This window comes from Sylvia atricapilla, chromosome 22 (genome assembly GCF_009819655.1).
Source record: "Sylvia atricapilla isolate bSylAtr1 chromosome 22, bSylAtr1.pri, whole genome shotgun sequence".
NCBI lineage: Eukaryota > Metazoa > Chordata > Aves > Passeriformes > Sylviidae > Sylvia > Sylvia atricapilla.
In genome coordinates this window covers 208,370-231,090 of record NC_089161.1, presented here as the reverse complement: position 1 = coordinate 231,090, position 22,721 = coordinate 208,370, and the positions used below count along the sequence as shown (strand labels likewise).

General features: G+C 48.7%; 1 protein-coding gene across 1 annotated transcript in view; it reads left to right on the top strand.

Moving 5' to 3' along the window:
- The first annotated feature begins 2,735 nt into the window (after window positions 1-2,735).
- The window catches only part of RERE (arginine-glutamic acid dipeptide repeats), a 68,904-nt gene continuing 48,918 nt past the window's right edge, over window positions 2,736-22,721 (top strand). Inside the window, exons 1-4 of the mRNA XM_066334535.1 lie at window positions 2,736-2,756; window positions 4,985-5,109; window positions 5,901-6,000; window positions 13,428-13,526. Of these exons, the coding sequence (XP_066190632.1) occupies window positions 5,060-5,109; window positions 5,901-6,000; window positions 13,428-13,526 (249 nt within the window). The 5' untranslated portion in view covers window positions 2,736-2,756; window positions 4,985-5,059. The remainder of the gene's footprint in view (window positions 2,757-4,984; window positions 5,110-5,900; window positions 6,001-13,427; window positions 13,527-22,721) is intronic.

The following is a 22,721-nucleotide window of genomic DNA, read 5'->3' as shown; positions in this document are numbered from 1 at the left end:
GGCAGTGCCCAGGGTGGTTTCGTGGGCAGCACAGAACCCTGTGCTGTGTGTGGTGGTTGGGTTCTGCTCTTGTGTCGGGGTTTTCGTGTGGGTTGGTTGGGTTTGTTTTACACTCTGTGGCAGCACTGAGTTACTGGGGTTTGAGCTGCGGCTCAGAGCTCTGAGGGCAGGGAGAGCACAGCAGGACAGTCCTGAGAGGAGCAGAGCCGGTCCCTGTGGGGCTGCAGCAGTGTCACCTCCCTCAGCCCTGTGCCAGGCAGGGCGAGGAACCTGCAATTACAGCAGAGCAGCTCTGGGCTGAGCTGTGGCAGTGACAGGGGAAAGGTGAAAGGGGCAGCAGCACCATTCCTGAGACCCCTGACCCTGCAGGAGCATCCAGCCCGTGTGTGCCACCAGCAGCTCCTGGCAGAGCTGGGCAGAGAGCAGGCTGGCATTCCCATCAGGGCACAAAGCCCCAAATCCTTCGGCCTCCAGCCTCAGGGGGGTTTGCTGTGAATTCCCAGCCCTGGATCCTGCCCGGCTCTGGGCAGTCTGTACAGGATCCTGAGGCCAGGCTCACCCCAGAGCTCTTGTGCTGTGCTTTGGGGCAGCTCTGGTGGCCATGGCCCAGCCCTTGGTGGCACTGCTGTGGCCTTGGTGGCACTGCTGTGGCCTTGGTGGCACTGCTGTGGCCATGGACAGAGCTGCCAGCTGTGCCGGCCTTGGGTAACATCTGAGTGTGTGGACACCAAAACAGGTGACAAACAGAGGATAAATCTTGTTTAGTGCTGGGAATTGTTCAGGCACTGCTGTGCCAGCCTTGGGTAACATCTGAGTGTGTGGACACCAAAACAGGTGACAACCAGAGGATAAATCTTGTTTAGTGTTGAGAATTGTTCAGGCACTGCTGTGCCAGCCTTGGGTGACTGGTGTCAGCAGGAAGACAGGTGACAGAGAGAAGAGGGAAGTTGGTTTAGTTTTAGGAATTGTTCAGGCACTGCTGTGCCAGCCTTGGGTTACATCTGAGTGTGTGGACACCAAAACAGGTGACAAACAGAGAATAAATCTTGTTTAGTGTTGGGAATTGTTCAGGCACTGCTGTGCCGGCCTTGGGTAACTGGTGTGGACACCAAAACAGGTGACAACCAGAGGGTAAAGCTCATTTCTGTGTTGGGAATTGTTGAGGCATTGCTGTGCAGCCTTCCTCCCTGTCTGCTCCCCCTCCCCAGAGCTGGGAGAAGGGAGCTGTGCCCCAGCTGTGCCCCAGCTGTGCCCCAGCTGTGCCCCTGGCCCTGGAGGGGAGAGCAGAGGCTGGGCTGATGTCTCCCTGCCCTGCTGGAGCCTCTGGGGCTGCTGTTTGCCCTGCTCTGCCTCTGCCTTTTTGATATTCCAGCTCCTTTCTGAGCAGCCCCTGTTTACTTTGCAGAACACAACGTTGCCATGGCAGCAGGTTACTTTTCAAAGGGAACATCTTGTCATTATATTTAATCCACTGCAGCTGAGGAGGACTGAAATATTAAGTTGTTGTTGCTATGGATACTGCTTTGTTACAGCACTTTCTTTTGTGTCACATTTCATGTACGGTGTTGGCTCCTTTTTTCCCCTTTCCCGTGGAATAAACACAAGATGCCATTCCACTCTCATTGTAATTGCTCTCACCAATATATGATTTAGCTTCAAATCCACGGTGCATTTTAGTTTCCATAGCAAAAATTTTTCTTCCCGTTTGAAACCCCTTCCTGGGGATGTGGAAACGGGAGAAATTATGAAGCAGATGGCTTGTCCTTGAGGAGCCAGGGGCTTTGTGCCCTCTTCAAACCCAGGTGGGGTGTTGAGCAGCCTGCCAGAGCTTCCCTCACCTTTTGGGCAGGGAAAGGAGCACCCTGAGGTGTGAATATTCCCAGGAAATGGTGATTGGGGTGATGGAAAGACACACAGAAATATTTCTGCTTCGTGAGGAATGGCTGGAGAGCCCCACTGAGCTCCCACAGAAAGAGCTGGGAGCAGAAGTACCATCCCAGACTTTGCTTTTAACTTTGCAGTTACAGGATGTTCCAGCCTCAGTTCTTAAATGTCTTATTTGTCATACTCAGTGTGGTGCAGCTGGAGGAATTTGAGAGCTGGGGGGTGTTTGGTTCTTCCTGTGTGAGCTGAAAGCAGCTCAGGGTGGGCACAAACCCTGCCCAGGAGCGTTGTGAGCCTCACTTGTACTGATGTGCATGGCCTTAAAATGAGTTCTGGGAGGGAAGGAAGAGCACCAGCGTCTTCTGTTGTCAGATTCCCCTTTGCTCCTCCCAGTGGGGGGATTCTGACACCTTGTAGTACCCTGGTGTTTAATGTGTGATTTTGCAAACAGGGAACTGATTTCCTAGTTCAGTCATCTCCTTGCAGAACCAGAAGAAAACAAGAAAACAGTGTCAGCTTGTCTTGCAAAAATATATTTGCATTGGGGGAAAAAAACATTCTGAGGTGTTCTCATTGTTTTCTGGAGGCTTTTGGCTGATATTTGGGGTTGTTTCCTGGGAGGGTGGCACTGTCCCAGCCCCTGCCAAGGGACATTCCCACAGACCAGGTTACTCAACCCCCCTGAGCACATCCCCTCTTGTTTTCTAAATAATCTGTTATTCTGCTGCTGCTCCATCTGCATTGGAAATGACAGAAAGGAGCATGAGCCTGAATTTCATCAATTGCAATTCTTTCTCATTGCTGCTTTTCCTTTGTGCCGTAGGAGGTTGAACAGCACCCAAGGTGAGATCAGAGTGGGACCCAGCCACCAGGTAAGAGGTTTTGTTGGTGTTCAGTTCCCAGAGATGCTCCTGCCTCTGGTGCAGGTGTCAGTTGTTTGAAATTGCCTGTGTTCAGATCTGGTGAAGAATCATCTTTAGATGAGTCACTTCTGCGAGTTCTTTGGTATTCCTTAGCTCAGTCACTGAGATTTTCCTGTGTCAGATGTTGATTTGTTAATGATTTTGGGTCGCAGGAGTGCTGGTGGTTAATTCTTGACTCAGACTGAGGCAATGGGAGTAACTGCTGGGAGTTAAAGAAGTGCTTTAAGTCATTTGGATTGTTAAAACAGGACTTGAGGAGGCTGCTGAGTGTGTTCACACACTGGGAAGCAGAATAAGGTTAAGGCTCTAGATGTTCCTGGTATGTTAATTCTAATTTGAGAGAAATCCTTCATAAGCATGGGAAATAATCTGTCCTTAAAGAGCATTAACATACAACTTGCTCTGGTTCATGGGGCCAGGTCTGTCCCTGGGAGCTGAGGCCTCTCTCTCCTTTTCCTGAGGAATTGTCTTTGGAGTATCCAAGTGATGAATATTCATCCAGGCCCTCTTAAAAATCTCGTTTAAGAACTAGTGAAAGTAAATATTTATGGAGCCTGATGTCACATTCTTGAGGATGTTTTGCCTTCAGAGGAAGAAAGTCCTTGGCAATTAAACCTGTAGTGTTCTTTTCAGTAGTCATAACAAGAGTACTGCAAATGATACCTTCAAAACAACTTTCATCTCAAATTGTCATCTAATATTTTGGCAGGCATTAGTCACCCTGCTCTAAGGTATAATTACCACGTGCATTAATGGATGAGGGGAAGAAAAAAAAAGGAGAAAGAAGAAGGTCCATTGATTTAGAAAACTGTTAATTCTTGCTTGCCTCATGTTTTAGACTTCTGCTGTCCCCTCCCTCATCCTTGTTTGTGGCAGATGTCCCCAGTGCCACCCCCTCAGCGGGCAGCAGGTGACAGCAGCAGGATGCAGAGCCTGAGGTCCCACCTGGAGTTTCTGGTGGCTTCATGTCCCCTCAGCTGTGCTCAGGACAGGGCTCAGAGGTGCTGGGTGTGCTCAGATCCCCTGCCTGTGTCCCCAGAGCAGTTCTGTGGGACTGCAGAGCTCTGGGAATTCACCTCCCAGGGCAGCACAGGGGATCTGCTGGAGCCTCTGCTGGGACAGCTTCTGGCCAGGGAGTTTGGAGTCCCCTCCCTGGAGGTGGCACTCAGTGCTCTGGGCTGGGGACAAGCTGGACTTGGGCCTCCTGGAGATCTTCTGCAGCCCCAGCGATGAAGAGGAAGGTGCTCCTGGGGGGATGAAGCACATTCCAAAGGTGGGGAAGGCTGAAGTGTGCAGCCCCTGGGTGCTGGAGTGCCTCTCTGACAGAAATCCCAGTTCTCCCTTGCCACAGGAGGAGTTCAATGACAGAGCCGTTTTCCCAGGCAAGAAGTAAAATAAAGTACAGATTAAAGAGCAGAACATGAAAGACATCTGAACCTGTGACTTGTAATTACTGGTTATGTATAAATGTTGCCTCTCAAATACGTTTAGCGTTGTAAGTATAGGAGGTAATTATAGGGCTTAAAAGCTGTTTCTGAAGAGGCTCTCAGCTATCTCATCTCAGAGCAGGAGATGACTAAAGATGCTAATTGGGTCTCTGGATAGAGCGTAATACTTATTTAGAGGCAGTGTTCATTTTGCTGAGCTATCTCCCCTTCAGGAAACGTCTTTGTTTCTCTTGAGCGCTCTGATGCTTTACCCGGCGTTTCATTTTAAACTTCAGTGTCAAATGTGGGGGCTTTCTGGGTGGTTTCAGATGGGACTCGTGTGGCACCAGGCCTCCTGCCTGCCTTCAGCTGAGTGTGTCCTGTGAGGCTTTCAGGCAGCTGGGGCAGTGCCCCTGTGACAGATGCAGCTCCCGTGTCTGTGTCCAGCAGCTCCGGGCTTCCAAACCACAGGATGCTTTTCTTCCAGCCTCTGCTGTGTCCAGAGAGGGGCTGCACTCTGAGCTGAAGTGGTGCTAGCCCCGAGTGATCCTCAGGAAAATCACTGCCCTTCTCAGGAAGGAGAGCTGGGTGAAGGGGCTTGGTGCCTCAGCGTGTCCAGAACTCTGAAACTGGGACCAAACCCCTTCCCCACGTGCCTGAACATCTCTCCCTGTGTGAGAGAGAGCTCAGAGCCCTGTGTGTCCCCGTGCCACGAGGAGCAGGTGCCATGTGTGTGACCCTGTTTTGCAGGCCAAGCTCCCTGACCTGCAGCCCTTCCCTTCCCCGGACGGGGACACGGTGACACAGCACGAGGAGCTCGTCTGGATGCCAGGAGTCAACGACTGTGACCTGCTGATGTACCTCAGGGCAGCCAGGTGGGTTCAGCACCACCTCTCCTGGGGATCCCTCCTTCACTCTGGGCTGGTAATTTTCTGGTTTTTCACAAACCAGTTAAGAGAGGGGCTGTTTAAATTGACTTCCCCAAAAAGATCCCGTTCAAAAGTTTCCTTCCAAAATGACCCCAAACCAAGAGAGTGCCATCAGCTGAGACGTTGGGTTTGGGACAAGAAGGCTCAGATTTGGGGCAGCAATGCCATCATTTATTTGTGGCTCTGGAGCTCAGTGCAGAGGCAGCAGGGTGGGGTGGGGACAGGGAGGAGCTGCTCTGGCTGGGACAGCACAGGATCCCTGCAGGGAATCCTCTTGGCAGCTCCACTTTGCTTTCCAGTTCTCCCCTGGTGGGTTCAGCAGCCCCACGGGTGGGTTTCACAGCAGTTCAGAGTCCCAGTGAGTTACTTGTAGCCTGCAAGAATTCAGGGACTGGGGAATGTGCAGTTTCAGTCAGTTTTCTGACATAAAAAACCCAAGATGACAGCACCAAGTTTGCTGTCTCTGCTGAGACTCCTTCCCCCTGTCTGCAGGTTTCAGCTTCTGTAATCCTGATCAGGCTCTGCTCCTTTGGCAGTGCAGACTTTGAGCTGATGAAAGCAAATTAGATGGGATTTTAATGCTGGGTTTATTTATTCCGTGTGCTGGGGTGACTCAGCTTTGCAGTTCTGTGGAACTTCCTTTGCTGCACGGGTATCTCCAGGCCCTACAATTCCCAATAATTTAGGGTGTAAATAGAAGATCTGAGAGGAGCTGACCCTTTTCCCTGCCATTCCAGGAGCATGGCAGCCTTTGCAGGGATGTGTGATGGGGGATCCACGGAGGATGGATGCGTGGCTGCCTCCCGGGACGACACCACCCTCAACGCCCTCAACACTGTAAGTGACCCTGCTGGGGAGGCACAGACCCCTCCTGCCCTCCTGGAGCAGGGCCTGCAGGCCACATTTTGGTGTGCAAGCCACGTTTTGGTGTCCAAACCACATTTTGGGATCCCATTTCTTGGTGGTGACTTCCTCTCAAACGCCGAGCGGTTTTTTCGAAGGAAGCTCGGTGGTGAACTTTGGGGTGGTGACCCCCCAATGAGTGTTTTTGGGGCCACCAGCTGGATTTGGGACTGGCTCAGGTGCTCCTGGTGTCATTCTTGGGGTTTGTACTCAGCCCAGCTGGTCTGGGGTTGTCACTGGAGTTGAAATGGCTGAACTCTGCCCAGGAAAAAGGTTCCTGGTGTTCCTTCCCCTGGGGCTGGTGCCTGCTCTTGGCTGAGCTGTTCCCTGACATCCTCCTCAAATTTCTGTTGAGGTCAGTAATCATTAAAGAGGTTTTGGAATTGGAATTTCTGTCCCCTTATCTATAATAACAGCCTAATGCAGAAAATTCATTTAACTTCACTGCTTCTCTATCTGCTTTAATTACTCCCTTTAATCGCTCGGCAGCCCGAGGAATCTGCACTTGCACTTGTGGAGTTCTTGCTTCTGAAATTAGATTAGTCCCAAAATATTTTGGTTTTGTTCTGCTGGTTCTTTTCTCTTTGTGTTTGTAGTGTCTGTTTCAGAAAATGCTTTCCTTGTCCACTTGGAATTTTTCTAGAAAAGAATTTCCTTATAAATTATAGTTCTGTCAGGGATATTTTAATAAACTTTGACTTATTCCTGGGATGCTGCTTTTTTGACTTGAAGCAGTTCAGATAGGTCACCTGTTGTCCTGGCAAACTGGTACCTTTTTTTACCTTTCAGTTCACCACCTATTTAAAAGAGATCATATTTATCTGATCCAGGATTCGTGAGCCTCTTAACCTGCACTAAGTTGTGTCTTTGTTTAGAAATTATCATACGCAACCCAGGAGATGAATGTAAAAGAAAATGGTGTGCTATGATTTCTTGTTATGGAAATCCAATAAACTTGAGGGCAGCACTCCACATAAATCAGTCTTGACAGGTTCCTTTGCTGCTGTTTTATTTATGTAATAACAGGTGCTGTAAGCCCCCAGAATGATTTATTGTTAATTATGCCAGATAGAAATGAAGATCATGGGAGGCACAATGCTACATACAGACATCACACACGTGTATTTACACCTCAGCTCAGTGCAGGGATCAGTCACTCAACATTCCAGGTGAATTCCAGCCCCTGTTCCCTTTGTTTGGCTCTTGGGGTTTGGTGCCACGTTTGTCACTGTGACCCTTAGGAAGGAAATGGAGTTTCCATCTGGAGTTTGCTGCTCTCCTGATGGGTGCTGGTGTCAGTCTGGGAGGGCTGGAGGAGGACACAGCAGCTCCTGCAGGTCTTTCACCACAAAAATAGTGAAAAAAAAAAAAAAAAAAAAGAAAAATCCCAAAAAGCTCATCCTGCTCTGTGGGGGGAAGGTGATACCAGGTCTGATAGTCCAGGGAAGGTGAATATTGGATATTGGATATTGAATATTGAAACCTGGCAGTGCTGAGGAGGGAGAGCTGGGGGAAATCCTGGAGCAGTTCCTTCTCTCCCTCCTCACCTCCTCTTTGCCCTCCAGACTCTGGTTCAGCCTCAGCTGTGGTTTAAGGTCCTGTCTGTGTCCACCCCAGTGCCAAGGCAGAAAGCCCTGAGCTGTTTTGTCCTCCTGGGCTGTGCCTGCTGCTCAGAGGCTCTGCACTGCAGCTCCCAGAGCTCCCAGGAATTCATCCCCTGCTCTGTGCTCAGATTTAGCAGAGCTGCAGAGGAGGAATCCGTTCCCAGAGGTCAGCCTTGGCTGGTGCTGTGTGGAGCAGAGCCTGGGGCAGGGCAGGGTGCAAACTTGGCGTGGGACGTCTCTGAGCTCGGCTCGGTGTTTCTGCCGAGGAAATCTGAGCCAGACACTCCTCCTTAGCCTCATAAGGAGAAAAAACAGCACCGCTTCAGCTCGTGTGGAGGAGAGGCCAAACAATGATATGCTAATATTTTGTAAATCTCTCTTTGCTAATAGTGTTGTTGTGCCTTCTCATGGCTCTGCTGCATGGGAACGTGTCATTATGAGTGACAAACATGACAGGCTAATCTCAGTGCAAGGAAATTCACTTCTAACTAAGATGTCACCCAGACAAATTACTCCCTGTTTTAACTTGCCCTTAGACCAGATTTTCTTGTTCATTAACTACAGACAAGGTTGAAAGCATTAAAAAAAAATTATTTAAATGTATGTTATTTCTCCTTCTGCCCGGTTTTCCTGGAGGATGAAGTTGGTGAGCAGCTGCTCTCCTGGTTCACACGAGGCAGGGCCACAGGCTCCCTGCCCAGGCCTGTCCCAGGAGACAGCTCTGCCACTGGAATTCCCATCCATCCATCCTCATCCTCGCTCCTGCAGGGCCAAAACTGGCTGCCAGGATTGCTGGTAAAATCTGAAAGGGGAGTAAGCAAAATACTCCTGTTTCCTGAAAGGTGTTTTCACAGTTTTGCAGGGGATTGGGGAGTTCTTGCCTGGCTCAGTGTGATTGCCCCACAATCAGCTCCCTGGCAGTGCATCACAAATCTCAGGCTGTTTAATCTCCCTCAGCAGCTCTTTAGATGCTTAAAATAGATTAGAACTGGGAGAAAGAGATGGAAGTTGGGGTTTCTTTTTGGTTTGATTTTGTCTGATACCCAAATTATAGCCTCCAGGGCGCTTGGGGCTCTCGTCCTGCTGTGTTTTAGAAATGGCTGATAAACATTAAAAGGAGCATATTCTGTTTCCAGAGTAGGGCAAGACATCCAAAGCTGTGCAGAATATCCACAGCCCTCTGACATTTGTCAGCTCTGCTGCTGAAAGAAGTGGCCTGACTTACATTTTGTATTAAATGAGGTGCTGGGCTGGAGTTATCCCACCCCATGGAGCTGCTCCTGGCAGGAACCCCCATCCTGCTCCTCCTTTTCCTTGTCTTTTTCCTTCTCCCTCCTCCTGGGCTGTGAATTGTCCAGGACAAGCCACCAACCCTTTGGAAGAACCTGGAGAGCTCTGGAATTCCAGTCCTGGATGTGCTGCAGCCCCACAAAAGTGGGTTTGGCTGAACAATCCCTTCTGCTTTACCCCAAACCAGCCTGGGGCTCAGGGATTTATTTTTTTTTTTTAAGCAGTTCAGTAAAACTCTCATGAGATAGCAGCAATTTCTCCTTGGAGAAAAAGGCCCTGGGATCTATCTCAGTGCTCTTAATGGACTGCAATTATTTAATGCTGAGCCCTGAATGCAGCCTCACTGAGCTGGGCTTTTCAAGGCAGATCATAATGGCTGTAATTGCCAAAGGAAGCCTTGCTGGAGCAGGAGCTGCCAGATGCAATGGCACTCCGCTCTAAAAAGGTCACAGGAAAGGGACATTTAAATTAAGTTATAAATTACAATTGAAGAACAATATTTTGATGAGCAAGCCCAGAGATGTCAGAGCTGCGAGATGTAATTCATGGGTTCATTACAGGCTGGAGGTGCCTGACAGCTGAGCCATGCCAAAGCAGAATTTATTTGCAGCATCACCCAGACAGAAATGGCAGCTCTGCTCAGAGGCTGCAGGAGGAGCTGGAACCTGGTGGCAATGTGCAGCCTCGGTGGTGAAATCCCTTCCCTGGGACCTGCCTTTCTTTAAGAGCAGTGTAAAGGAGCCTTTTGGACATGTGCGCATCCAGAATTCTGCTTTCATCTCGTCCAGTGATGCAGAAGTTGCTGAATTTTCTGTTTTGAGGCCCGTTTGTGGTGGTTTCCCTTCGTGGCAGTTGTTCACAGATGAAATCTCACAGTGGTGCCACATTTGGATGCAGAGTTAATGCTCAAAATGGAGATTCTCTGCTGGCTGGACAATGATCCAGTGTTTGTAGAAGTACCTGGAGCAGTTCAGGCAGAAGTTAATGAAAGCAGAGGCACTCATCATTAGCTGTTATTTATACATTTGAATCTTGCCAGTGAAGTGCTCAGGAATACTAAAGGGCTGAAAGCAAAAAGCAGAGGCTGAGCCAGATTGGAACACGTCAATTTAACTCCAGCACTCAGAGAAAAAACATTTTTCCTTTCTGCTGCATTATTCTGCTCCTGGCATGTATAAAACATCTTTTTTTCCACTGCCACCTGCTAAAATTAACATTTTTCAGGAGACTTTACTCCTGTATCATGTTTTCACAGGGACTTTCTCTGTTCCATGGCTCTTCTGTCAGACCTGTGCTGTGAGGTTTGGGGTTGTTATTAATGAAATTACTTGCTCCAGAGTTAATGCCCACATTATCTGTGGCTGATGTGGGACAGCCTTGCTGGCCTGTAAACTTTTCATTTTCTGGAGTAGCTGCTTGTTCTTTCTGGGTTTGTCTGGTTTATTTTTCTTGCAGATTGAGCTGCTCAGGCAGTGGGGCTGTGCCAGGAAAAAAAAAACCAAAACACGTGTTGTCCTTGAGGCAAAATAAAGATGCCCTCCAAGTTACAAAGAGGCTTTGGCATTGCTGGTGCCTCGGGAGGGAGCAGAGAGGGGAGGGAAACAGGAGCTCCATTCTTTCTCCTCTGCACTGTCACATCTCCTGAGTGAAAAATCTTCTAGGTAGTGGCATGCACAGAAAAGAGGCATTTGCAAGGTGAGCTGGCAAAACAAACAGTGCTTTTTTTTTTTTTTTTTTTTTTTTTTTTTGCTTTGAGATGGATTTGTTCCCAGTGCTGGTGTGCAAACAGGGAGGAAAATTAATGTGTACCCAGCAGAAAAGGCAACATCTTATTTTCACACCTCTAAGTAGGCATTGCATACCACCAGAGCCTTGGAACTAATTTAAGTTGGTTGCTTTTTTTTTTAAATTTCCAGGCAGTTTTGGTGCTTGGGCAGAGGCAGTGAGGGCTGGCAGTGCAGGCTGAGCTCCCTGTGCCCCTTCAGGGCAGGGCTGCAGCTGTCCCCTGTGTCCCCAGGGCACTCCAGGGCTGGAGGCAGGAGCTGTGGCCAGGCAGTGCCACTCAGGGCTGCTGGTGGCCCTGCTGGTGTCCTTGCTGTGCTCAGCCTGCTGTTGGTGGCCCTGTTTGGTGTCCTTGCTGTGGTGGCCCTGGTTGGTGGCCTTCTTTGTGACCCTGCTGCTGTTGGTGGCCCTATTGGTGGCCCTGTTACTGGTGGCCCTGCTGCTGGTGGCCTTGTTGGTGGCCCTGCTGTTGGTGGTCCTCCTTTGGGTGGCCTTGTTGGTGGCCCTGCTGTTGGTGGTCCTCCTTTGGGTGGCCTTGTTGGTGGCCCTGCTGTGGTGGCACCTCCCAGAGCTGGGGCTGGAAGGGGACACCCTGGCAATGAACTTTTGGAAGTTTTGGGCGTTGTTGTTTTTGGTTTCCCTGTATCAGTGCAGGGGGTTCATTGTTCAGGGGTTCATTTTTCAGGGGTTCATTGTTCAGGGGTTTCATGGTTCAGGGGTTCACTGTTCAGGGGTTCACTGTTCAGGGGTTCATTGTTCAGGGGTTCACTGTTCAGGGGGTTCATTGTTCAGGGGTTCACTGTTCAGGGGTTCACTGTTCAGGGGTTCATTGTTCAGGGGTTCACTGTTCAGGGGGTTCATTGTTCAGGGGTTCACTGTTCAGGGGTTCATTGTTCAGGGGTTCATTGTTCAGGGGTTCACTGTTCAGGGGTTCATGGTTCAGGGGGTTCATTGTTCAGGGGTTCACTGTTCAGGGGTTCACTGTTCAGGGGTTCACGGTTCAGGGGTTCACTGTTCAGGGGTTCACTGTTCAGGGGGTTCATTGTTCAGGGGTTCACTGTTCAGGGGTTCATTGTTCAGGGGTTCATGATGCAGGGGTTCATGGTGCAGGGGTTCACTGTTCAGGGGTTCACTGTTCAGGGGTTCATTGTTCAGGGGTTCATGATGCAGGGGTTCATGGTGCAGGGGTTCACTGTTCAGGGGTTCATTGTTCAGGGGTTCACTGTTCAGGGGTTCACGGTGCAGGGGTTCACTGTTCAGGGGTTCACTGTTCAGGGGTTCACTGTTCAGGGGTTCATGGTTCAGGGGTTCACTGTTCAGGGGTTCATTGTTCAGGGGTTCACTGTTCAGGGGTTCACTGTTCAGGGGTTCACTGTTCAGGGGTTCATTGTTCAGGGGTTCACTGTTCAGGGGTTCATTGTTCAGGGGTTCACTGTTCAGGGGTTCATGGTTCAGGGGTTCACTGTTCAGGGGTTCATTGTTCAGGGGTTCACTGTTCAGGGGTTCACTGTTCAGGGGTTCATTGTTCAGGGGTTCACTGTTCAGGGGTTCATGGTTCAGGGGTTCACTGTTCAGGGGTTCATTGTTCAGGGGTTCATTGTTCAGGGGTTCATTGTTCAGGGGTTCACTGTTCAGGGGTTCACTGTTCAGGGGTTCATTGTTCAGGGGTTCACTGTTCAGGGGTTCACGGTTCAGGGGTTCACTGTTCAGGGGTTCATTGTTCAGGGTTTCACTGTTCAGAGGGTTCATTGTTCAGGGGTTCATTGTTCAGGGGTTCATTGTTCAGGGGTTCACTGTTCAGGGGTTCATTGTTCAGGGGTTCACTGTTCAGGAGTTCATTGTTCAGGGGTTCATTGTTCAGGGGTTCACTGTTCAGGGGTTCATTGTTCAGGGGTTCATGGTTCAGAGGATCATTGTTCAGGGGTTCACTGTTCAGGGGTTCACTGTTCAGGGGTTCATTGTTCAGGGGTTCATTGTTCAGGAGGTTCTTTGCTGCCCCCAGGACTTCCCTCAAGGTGCCAAATAAAAGCTGAGGATGAACAGAAAACCATTCTGGCTGTGTTCTCTTTCTTGTCCACCTTCTGTTTCTTGTTGCACTGCAGAAATCCTGTTTGTATTGTTGTTTTCGTTGTTGGTGAGGAAAAAAATAGTTCTGGCTGCCAGTTAGGGAGATTTCTGTTTGTTCCACAAACACCCTGCAGCTCTGTGCCCAGGAGTGACCTTGTATTTTTAGAACTACTTTTTTTTTTTCCCTTTAAAATTCCCCTAAGTATTCAAAAGTAATGGATGGCCCAGTAACTTGGGGGAGGGAGAGGAGCACCTTCAGCAGCTCAGGTGTGTTCCTGCTGACCACAGGAGCCAGTTTGTGTGAAGTACAACCCCCCATGTATTAATTTTTATTTTATCCTGGCTGACATCACGTTGAGCAGAAAGGAGCAGTGTGACTTTGGGTTAAACATTACCTGGGACAGGTTTGGGAAGGAAGGGAGATCCCTGCATGGTTTAATGCTGATAAAACCTCAGTTACCCTTCAGGTTGTTTAAATTTCACTTCCTACATCAACAGTACAAATAATTAGGCAGAGAAGAACATCTCATGTGGCTCCCTGTAGTGGTTTTATTTCCCCCTCCAATATCAGATCACTGCTAATTCCTTTGCATGATCTATTTGTCTTTGTTTTTTCAGCTACATGAAAGTAACTACGATGCTGGGAAAGCCCTGCAGCGCTTGGTGAAGAAACCTGTGCCAAAGCTGATTGAGAAGTGTTGGACTGAAGATGAAGTGGTAGGAAATGATTTATCTCCTCCAGCCTTTATGCTTCACCTTGCTGCTCTTGCTTTTTTTATGTAGTTGTTGTTTTGTTCTGGTTTTTTTTTTCCCCCTAAAGAGGTTATCTTTATGAGCAAGGAGAGGGCTGGTGTGTAAATAAAACCACACATGCATGGGGATATAAATGAAAATACAGGGGGGATATAAATGGAAAAACCTGATCAGTGCATGACAGAATTGCTCGTGGAAAAGTGACAGGAGAAGAGTTTGGTTGGTGGTTTGTTTTTTTTTTGCCTTGAGTGGGTCAGTTTTTAAGCTGGTTAATTGGTGAAGCGTTTAAAGAAGTAAATGAAAATAAAAATGTCATCTTGTTAAGCTCCTAATAAAGCTGGCAGTGGTGTTAGAAAATAGAACTGGTGAATGGAGGAAACCTTGATGTTCTCTTAGTGACTTTAATTATTCAGGAGAGATTTCTGGAGCTGTAGGTTCTGTGCCTGGCTCTCAGGGAGTTGTTGCAGTGCATGACGTGTGCTCTCTCCTCGTTTAAACCTTCCTGCAGGAGCTGGGCAGGGCTGGGCCAGCCCAGAGCCCAGTTTGGGGCTGGTTCCAGCCCCAACAAAGAGCCTTTGTGGCTGCCTGGAGCCAGGCAGGGAGGGAAGGAGAGAGGGAGGATCCAGTGCTGGCCCTGGCAGCCACAGCAGGGCAGGGGCACAGCCTGGGACACCTCTCCTGGTCCCTTCTGTCCTCTCCTCTCCTGGTCATTTCTGCTCTTTTCTCTCCTGGTCATTTCTGTCCTTTCCTCTCCTGGTCATTTCTGCCCTTTCCTCTCCTGATCCCTTCTGCCCTCTCCTCCCCTGGTCATTTCTCTCCTTTCCTCTCCTGATCCCTTCTGCCTTCTCCTCTCCTGGTCATTTCTGTCCTCTCCTCTCCTGATTCCTTCTGCCCTTTCCTCTCCTGGTCATTTCTGCCCTTTCCTCTCCTGGTCATTTCAGCCCTCTCCTCTCCTGATCCCTTCTTGCCCTTTCCTCTTCTGGTCCCTTCTGCCCTCTCCTCCCCTGGTCATTTCTCTCCTTTCCTCTCCTGATCATTTCTGCTCTTTCCTCCCCTGGTCATTTCTCTCCTTTCCTCTCCTGATCCCTTCTGCCTTCTCCTCTCTTGATCATTTCTGTCCTTTCCTCTCCTGGTCATTTCTGCTCTCTCCTCTCCTGGTCATTTCTGCTCTTTCCTCTCCTGATCCCTTCTGTCCTTTTATCTCCTGATCCCTTCTGTCCTTTCCTCTCCTGGTCATTTCTGCCCTCTCCTCCCCTGGTCATTTCTCCCCTCTCCTCTCCTGGTCTCTTCTGTCCTCTCCTCTCCTGATCCCTTGTGCCCTTTCCTCTCCTGATCATTTCTGTCCTTTCCTCCCCTGGTCATTTCTCTCCTTTCCTCTCCTGATCCCTTCTGCCCTTTCCTCTCCTGATCATTTCTGCCCTCTCCTCTCCTGGTCATTTCTCTCCTCTCCTCTCCTGATCCCTTCTCTCCTCTCCTCTCCTGGTCCCTTGTGCCCTTTCCCTGTCCCAAAAAGGAGCTTTGTGCAGGGACTGATGCTGCAACAAACCCTTGGAGTGCTCTGCCCTGTGTTGGCTGAGTTTGGGTTGAGGTTGCTGCAGCCTGTGCTCTCTGCACACCTCCAGGGGTGAATTTTTCCTCTTTTTTTCTCTTTTTCTCCCTCCCTGTGTAGCTTTTTTTCCTCCTCTCCTCATTTTTTTCCATCAGCTGCCCCGAGCTGTGAGTGCTGGAGCTGCTGCACTCGGGGGTTTTGATGATCCACCCATGTTAAATGAGAGAGAATTGAGCCTCACTGATGGAAAAAACCAAAGTTTATTGAAAAGTGAAGCATTACTGCAGAAGTGCAGCCTGTGAGCACAGAGTAATGATCACTGACTCCATAAATCATTGTCAGCCCCAGCTCATTTTATCATATTTGTTCTTGTTCTGCTCCATCCAAGTTTCCAGAAACATTTGGCAGCCCTCCAGCCTGGGCAGAGCCAAAGATCAAACTGTGCTCTTATTTATAGACAGCAAAGCTCCACCTGCACAGCCTCAGAGCCTCTTGGTCCCTGCAGCTGGGAGGCAGCTGGGAGCATTTTGGAGCTTTTTGGAGCTTTTGCAGGGGAAATTTCCTTATTGCAGGCCCTGGGAAAGTGAGGAGGGCTCTGCTGGCACAGGAATTCTGCAGTGAAGCGTTGGTCAGGAAATATTCAGGTGTCAAAGCCCAAGTCTGGCCAAGACAATGAAATTGTGGTGGCAGAATTAATTCTGTGTGTCCCCTTCAGCTCAGGGATGGAGCCTCCAGGGATGTGGGTGATAATCCCAGAGGGTTCTGAGGGAAAGGGAGACCCAGGGCCTTACTTGGGCCAGACTTGGAATTAATTAATCTCCTCCTGCAGCCCAGCAAGTGTGGCTTGCTTAAATGTAAAGACTTAAATATAAGTTTTGCAGTTGGAGAGATAAGGACGTCCCAGACCTGATGCAGAGCTTTGGTCATTTAACCTGAATAGTAATAATAGTAATAATAATAATAATAGTAATAGTAGTACCACCACATTTAAAACTTCTTTTGTGGACTCTCAGCTGCCCAAAGACAAACCCTTGGTTTTCCATTAGAGCAGCTCTGCTGCCTGTGTCCAAACTGTGAGGCAGGAGCTGCTTGGCAGTGTCAGACCTGATGGAAACAAAGGATGGGAGTTGTGTTCTTTCTCCTGTGCTTGCAGCTGTTTAGATGGAATTAAACAGAGGATAAAATTGGCCACTGATTGAGTTAGGTGAGGGCTGTGCAAACACAAACACTGAGGTTTGTTGTCTCCCCCGTGTCTCTGAACCTGTGGCTGTTTTTAAAGCTGTTTTTGTCCCAGTATGTAAATCGAGAGGCGCAGAGTGAGGGGCTGCAGCCCCTCCTGCCCTGGTGTGTGCAGGGGCAGCTCTGAGCAGCTGTTTCCTGTTTGTGAGGGCTCCTTCCCCAGCTGACAGCACCAATTTCCAGCAGGGGCAGGGCTGGGGCTCCCTTGTAACACTCACAAATTCACTTCTGCGGGCAAGCTGCAGCAATTGTCACATTTAATACCTGGCTGAGGCGTGTCCTGAGCACACCTGAGCTCCTGCTGGGGCTGCAGTGAACATGGGAAGCAGGATGGAGCAGGGGGATGCTTTGGGGAGAAGCCAGGAGCAGAGTTGTCTTGGTTTCATACAGCTCGTGCCTCCTGCAGGTTTAAAATCTCCACTGAAATATTTGACCCCAGGCCAGGGGGTCAGGGCAGGGAGTTGTGTCTGCACCTCGTGCTCACCTACAAGATGTCCCTTTCAGTCTTGGCCAGGTGTGGGGTTTGGGATGCAGGTAAAATCCCCCTGGGCAAGGGATGGTGCTGGTCTGTTCTTCTGCACTTGGAGCTCCTGCAGAGGTGCTGGGAGTTTGGGACCATGGGGTGGGTTTGGGAGTGCCTCTGTGGGATTTGGGGCCATGGGGTGGGTTTGGCAGTGTCTCTGTGGGATTTGGGGCCATGGGGTGGGTTTGGCAGTGGAGTTTGGGACCATGGGGTGGGTTTGGCAGTGAAATTTGGGACCATGGGGTGGGTTTGGCAGTGCCTCTGTGGGATTTGGGGCCATGGGGTGGGTTTGGGAGTGGAGTTTGGGAGTTTGGGGCCATGGGGTGGGTTTGGCAGTGGAGTTTGGGAGTTTGGGGCCATGGGGTGGGTTTGGCAGTGCCTCTGTTCCCTCTCTGCCCTGATGATGAGGCTGGATCCTTTCCATGGATCCCAAACCTGGAGCCAGGGTCAGGAGCTTCTTGAGCTGAGGTTAAGCTGAGCAGCCCCTTTCCCTGCTGGGTTCCAGTGGGAACATCTCCCAGGACAAACTGTCCTTATAAAAATTGTCCACATTGCCACAGGACAGAATCTTCTCTGCAAAAAACGGCTTTTATACCTCAGTGATGTTGAGAACAATTCTGAGCCTGCACTTGCTGCAGGTCCAGGAATGAGCTGCCATTTGGGATCAATAACCTGCCAAAGAGCTGTAATTTATACAGGGGACAGTGATCATCTCTGGCTTTGGTAACCTGATGGAAAGGTTTTCTGTCCTGGAGTGCTGGGAATGGGAAAGGAACTGGTTCTGGCTGTTTCTCACCCAACAGCCCCAATTCCACCTCCCATTTTTCTCTCTTCCTTCAGAATGTGCTTTTTTTTCTCTCTATCTCTCTTTATCCAAAGTTCTGACGGAATCAATAGGGCTTGCAGGAGAAAGAAACCCGAATCAGAACTAAAGGAACCTGCAGTTTATTAGGTTTTTAATTAAACATGATGAACACATTTTAAATACCACCAAGGCCTGGGGCTGAGCTGCATCTAATCGAAACAGATTAAGTCACCCGTCCACACTCGGGTAGTTATTAATTCTGTTTATTTATGCATGCTTGCTACAGGCAGAGTTTGCTGCTGCTCTGCTGCAGTTTATTGCACAGGGATGTTCTCCTGCATGGAGCTGTGCTCCTCATTAGCATGCAGATGTTGATTAGGAAGAGCTGGTGAGGATTAATTTGAAGCACCTTTGGAAGTCGGTGTCTCCCAAAGTTAGAGGAGATCTGGGTGAAGCAGAACTGGACCGTTCTTTATTGGGCAGTTCCTCCCTTTGCCTCTCCACTTTGTTCCCTCCGTGTGAAATGCTCCAAAGGAAGTTCCTTGGGAAGGTTCTTTGGCCGTGTGCATCTCTGTGCAGAGCTGTCAGTGCCACCAAAACTGCCTTTTATCCTGAAATATTCCTCCTTTGAAATATTTTACACCGCTCTTGATGTCGAGTAGTGCAGGTAAACAACCTCCAGTCAAACAGCCTCCTCAATTTATGTGCAGGGGTAGTTAATCCTGCCTGGTGCTAAATCTTAATTGGCCGTGTACATCCATTTACAAGTTCATAAATTTTAAAATATCCACACCTGGCTTGGGCTTCAACACCTTTATCATAAAATACAAGTGGAGATCCTTGTGCCAGGAAGGACAACACGGAGCAAACTTCTTTCCTGATATGTTTGCAAGGGTTTGTAATCCAGCCTGGCAGGTCAAGGAATTACTTATGCAAAACCCACAGACTTTATTTGCTTGGCTTCTTTGCCTGGAATCATCCTCAAATGCCTCATCCACCCTTTTTCTTTTTTTTTTTTTTTTTGGATTGTGCGCTCATGAAAACATTTTTCTCGTGTTCTCCTTTGAAACCAGGCCTCTTCTGATGTGCTGGGAGACAGAGCTGCTTACTGGGGCAAAAAACACCATGAATTTTATTTACTGTTTATGTGGCAGCTGTAGAAAAGGGGATTCAGAGGCAGATTGAAACAGAGCCTCTGGAATGGTCAAGTGGGAAAAAAAAATCATCCAGAGGGATTGGAAAAGCAGGGCTGACTCCTGGAGTGGGCTTGGAAGGTGAAGACAGCAGTTACTGCTCAATTTCATTGTTCTGCCCACAAAAAATAAACCTTGCAGCTTCCCAGTGGAGTGACAGTCCCAGTAAATGAACATTTTTCTAGAATTCAGTGATCCAGCCACGTTTGCACGTGTGATAATCAGTTACAATTGGAATTGAGCTGAGCACTGAGGTAAAACTCAGATTGCTGTGGCCTTGCAGGACCTGTGCTTTAGGAATAAATAAGATTTTTAGCTTCAGCACGTGTGGGAAGGTCTTGTCTGTGTCTTATTCTAAGAGCTCGGAGTGGAAAAGAACCATCAGCCCTCCCAGTCAAAAGTGACCAGTGAAGGGTGAAATTATTCTGCTTGGGGGAAAAAGTTGTTATTTAAAGGTTGCATAAAATTATAGTTGCTGAGTAGCTGGCAGGCTTACAAAATGCTGAGGTGCAGTACAGCTGGAAAAGACAAGGTTTATTACAGCTCAAAAAGGGGAATTTGGTTTAAACACAGGTTCCTAGATGAAAGATAACAATCTTTTGTTTGTGATTAACTTGCATCAGTCTTTGATCCAAGCCCTTGTTGAAAGGGATCAATACTGCACATACAGCACCGAGTTTATTGTCAAGTCCTTTTGGAAATAAGGCAGTGAATTAAAAATCAATTATACGTGCAGAAAAGTTTGTGTAGGGCAATCAATCCTGTCCTTTTAGTTTGCCAAAAGATTCCATTGTTTAACCAGCTGTGAAAAGGAATGAATTTTAAAAGCCTCCAGCAAATGAGGGAGCCCAAAGGGGCGGGGGGAGAGATTAAAAAAAAAAAAATTATTTCAGCATTTCATGTTCAGCACAGACTCTTCAGGGATAAATCCATAAATCCTGTCCGTGACCTTGGCTTCAGAGTGGGTGATTTCACTGCTTTTCCTGATGCTGATCCTTGCCCAGCTGCCAGGGAGCTGCTGCTGCCTTATTAACAATATCATTCTGGGGTTTGTTGAGCTGCCATGTGCTTTGGAGCCGCCCTCTCTCTGCCTTCACCTGCAGTATTTTTACCTGTTGAGCCCTTCCCGTGCTGCTGGTCCCAAAAAACACCAGCACAGCTCCTTGTCCTGGTGGGAGCTCAGGAGCTGTTTCTGTGTGGGGCAGGAGAGAATCTCCAAACTGCAGCATCAGCACGTGCCTTGGGCATAGTTTTGGTTCTGTGCTTCAAGTGCTTTGGTTTTCTGGAATTCTTTTTTTTTTCAGGGAATTTTCTGTAAGCAGGAGGAATGTTTTGTTCTTCATCCCTTTTCCTAAGAGAGACTTCTCCTTGGTGTCCCTCTGCTCTGAGCAATGGCAGTGAAGAGCTTTTCCTTTCTTTGTGTCACCCATGGAATTGGTCTGTGTGAAATGGTATAAAAGAGATAAAATAGTATAAAACAGTATAAAACAGTATAAAACAGTATAAAATAGAATAAACCAGTGTAGCCCTGGTTCTGCTCCTGAGGAGTTTTGGGTTTCTGGAATTCCTTCCCCAGGGAATTTTCTGTGAGCAGGAGGAATGTTTTTGTGGCTGTCACTTTGTTCTCCATCCCTTTCCCCAGGAGGGACTTCTCCTTGGTGTCCCTCTGCTCTGAGCAATGGCAGTGAAGAGCTTTTGCCTTTGTGTCCCCCATGGGATTGGTCTGTGTGAAATGGCAGAAAAGGGAGACACGGCCCAGAAATAAAGGAGTCGTTTCCAGCCTCCTGAAGCCCAGAGTCTGTCGTTGTGGTGTCAGTATCACTTGAGGAGCTGCAGGTTTTGCAGAGCAGGGGCTGCACTGCCCACAGCCCCCCGAGCTCCCTGCTGCCAAGGGGAGAGGGATCTGCTGCTGGCAGGATTAAATTATTATTATTATTAATTCCATAATGAACACGGCAGAGGTTGATTGCCAGAACTGTGCTTTCCATCTCATTTTCAGGGGCGTTTTAAGAAGCGGAGCTGGCTCGTGGTGCTCTCCACCAGCCCTGGGTGTGCATTTCCAGCTGGGAATGAGCCCTGGGCATTGCCTCTGTCCCCCCAGAGGGCTCAGGGCTGGGGTTCTGAGCAGACAGGGCCCAAGGAGGTGTTTTCCTGGGCAGCTGGGTGTCTGTGCCTGGACCCTCTGGTGATGCCTGCCAGGGACACAGCTCCTGCCTGCACCACCCTGACCTTTTATCCCGATTTTATCTGCGCCGGGATCCGGAATCTGGGTTAAATATAACCTCCTGCTGTATCCTGTTCTGCTCCAAAAGGAAACTGAGTCATGACATGCCGAAGAGCAGCTGGGGAGTGCAGGGATCATCACAAATGGGGACTTTCTGAGCTTGAAAGCTCTTGGCACGGCAGGAGAACCGAGGGAGGGATTGTAACTCACCTCTGGTGGTTGTGGTTAAAGTGCAATTGGAATATAACCATAAATAATGAAGTGATTTGGTATTTTCTGGTTTCAGTGTATGATAGAAATCTGCAGTTTATTTCCAAGGGATTTTGGCTTAGTGCAGGCTGATACAGGTAAAAGCGTCTCCTTTTCAAGTGCTGATGTTGGAATTACACTTCATGAGACTCACAGAGCCCGGGAATGGATTACTTGACATGGCAAATGTCTGTTTTATTTTGGAGGAGTTGTTTGCTGTCTAAATGGCAATTTGCTGTTCCTAACAAGATTGCTTTACAAACACAAAAAAAAACAACCCAACCCCTAAAACAAAGCCAGTGCAGACAGATGACAGCATTGTCTGCAGCTTGACAAGATGATATTTGATTTTTGAATTTTTTTTTTCCCCTGATAGTTTGGATCTCTGTCTGAGTCTTGACTTTGATTCTTTGTTTGAACACAGACAGCCCCAAACTTCCACTGGGCTCTCTGTGCTCTGCCCAACAGCTTAACTGGGAATTATTCAGTCTGGCCCAGTGGCCATGGCAGCAGCAAATGACAAAACGCTCTTCAAATGGCTGTAGTGACATAATTCCTATTGAAGAAATGTTGATTACTGTCACAATGTGGATGCTCTGTGTGCTTTAGTGCTCAGGGCTTATCTTTCTTGCACAACATAAGCAGCATGAATGCCAAAACACACCTCATTTGCAAGTGCTGTTTGCATGATAAATTTTTATTTTTCTAATCTCCCCTATCAACAGAACCAATTTTTTTTTTTTAATCTTTCCGATGACATAAAAAATGCATTTTAATGAAGCAAATTATCCAGCTTTGTCTCTTCTGTGTACGAGCGGGGCGGCCACATTCAATTAGGCTGAGAAATGATCATTTGTTCCATTACAGGCTGTAACAGAGCGAGTGCAGAGCCGTGATCCATCACCAGTTGCTCAGCTTCATGTTACTTTAAATCACTTTAAATCCTGTCAGGGGCTCGCAATCCTCCACGGGAGCCATTATTTCATTTAAGTTTGTAAAGGTGTCACTTGTTTGGTAATAGGCTGCTTCTCTAGTAGATGAATAGGGAGTAAATATTCATCATTTTCTGCATCCATCCCAGATCCCTGATGGGTTGCAGTGCCGGGGGAGCTGATGGTGGAATGGAAGGAATTGGGCAGGGATGGATCCAGGGGGAGACCCACACGTGGCAGTGGGGAAAGGCACTGTGGTGGGCACTGAAAGGCTGCCCAGGGTCTGAGGGGCAGCGAGGGATTGATTTCTGGGGTGTTCTGGGCAGGGCTGGGAGCTCCATCCATGCTCCTGTGGCTCCCATTCCAGCTCAGCACCCTCCAGGATTCTGGGAATTCTGCTGGAGCTGGAGAGGCTGGGGTTGGGAGCCCACCTCCACGTCCCTCC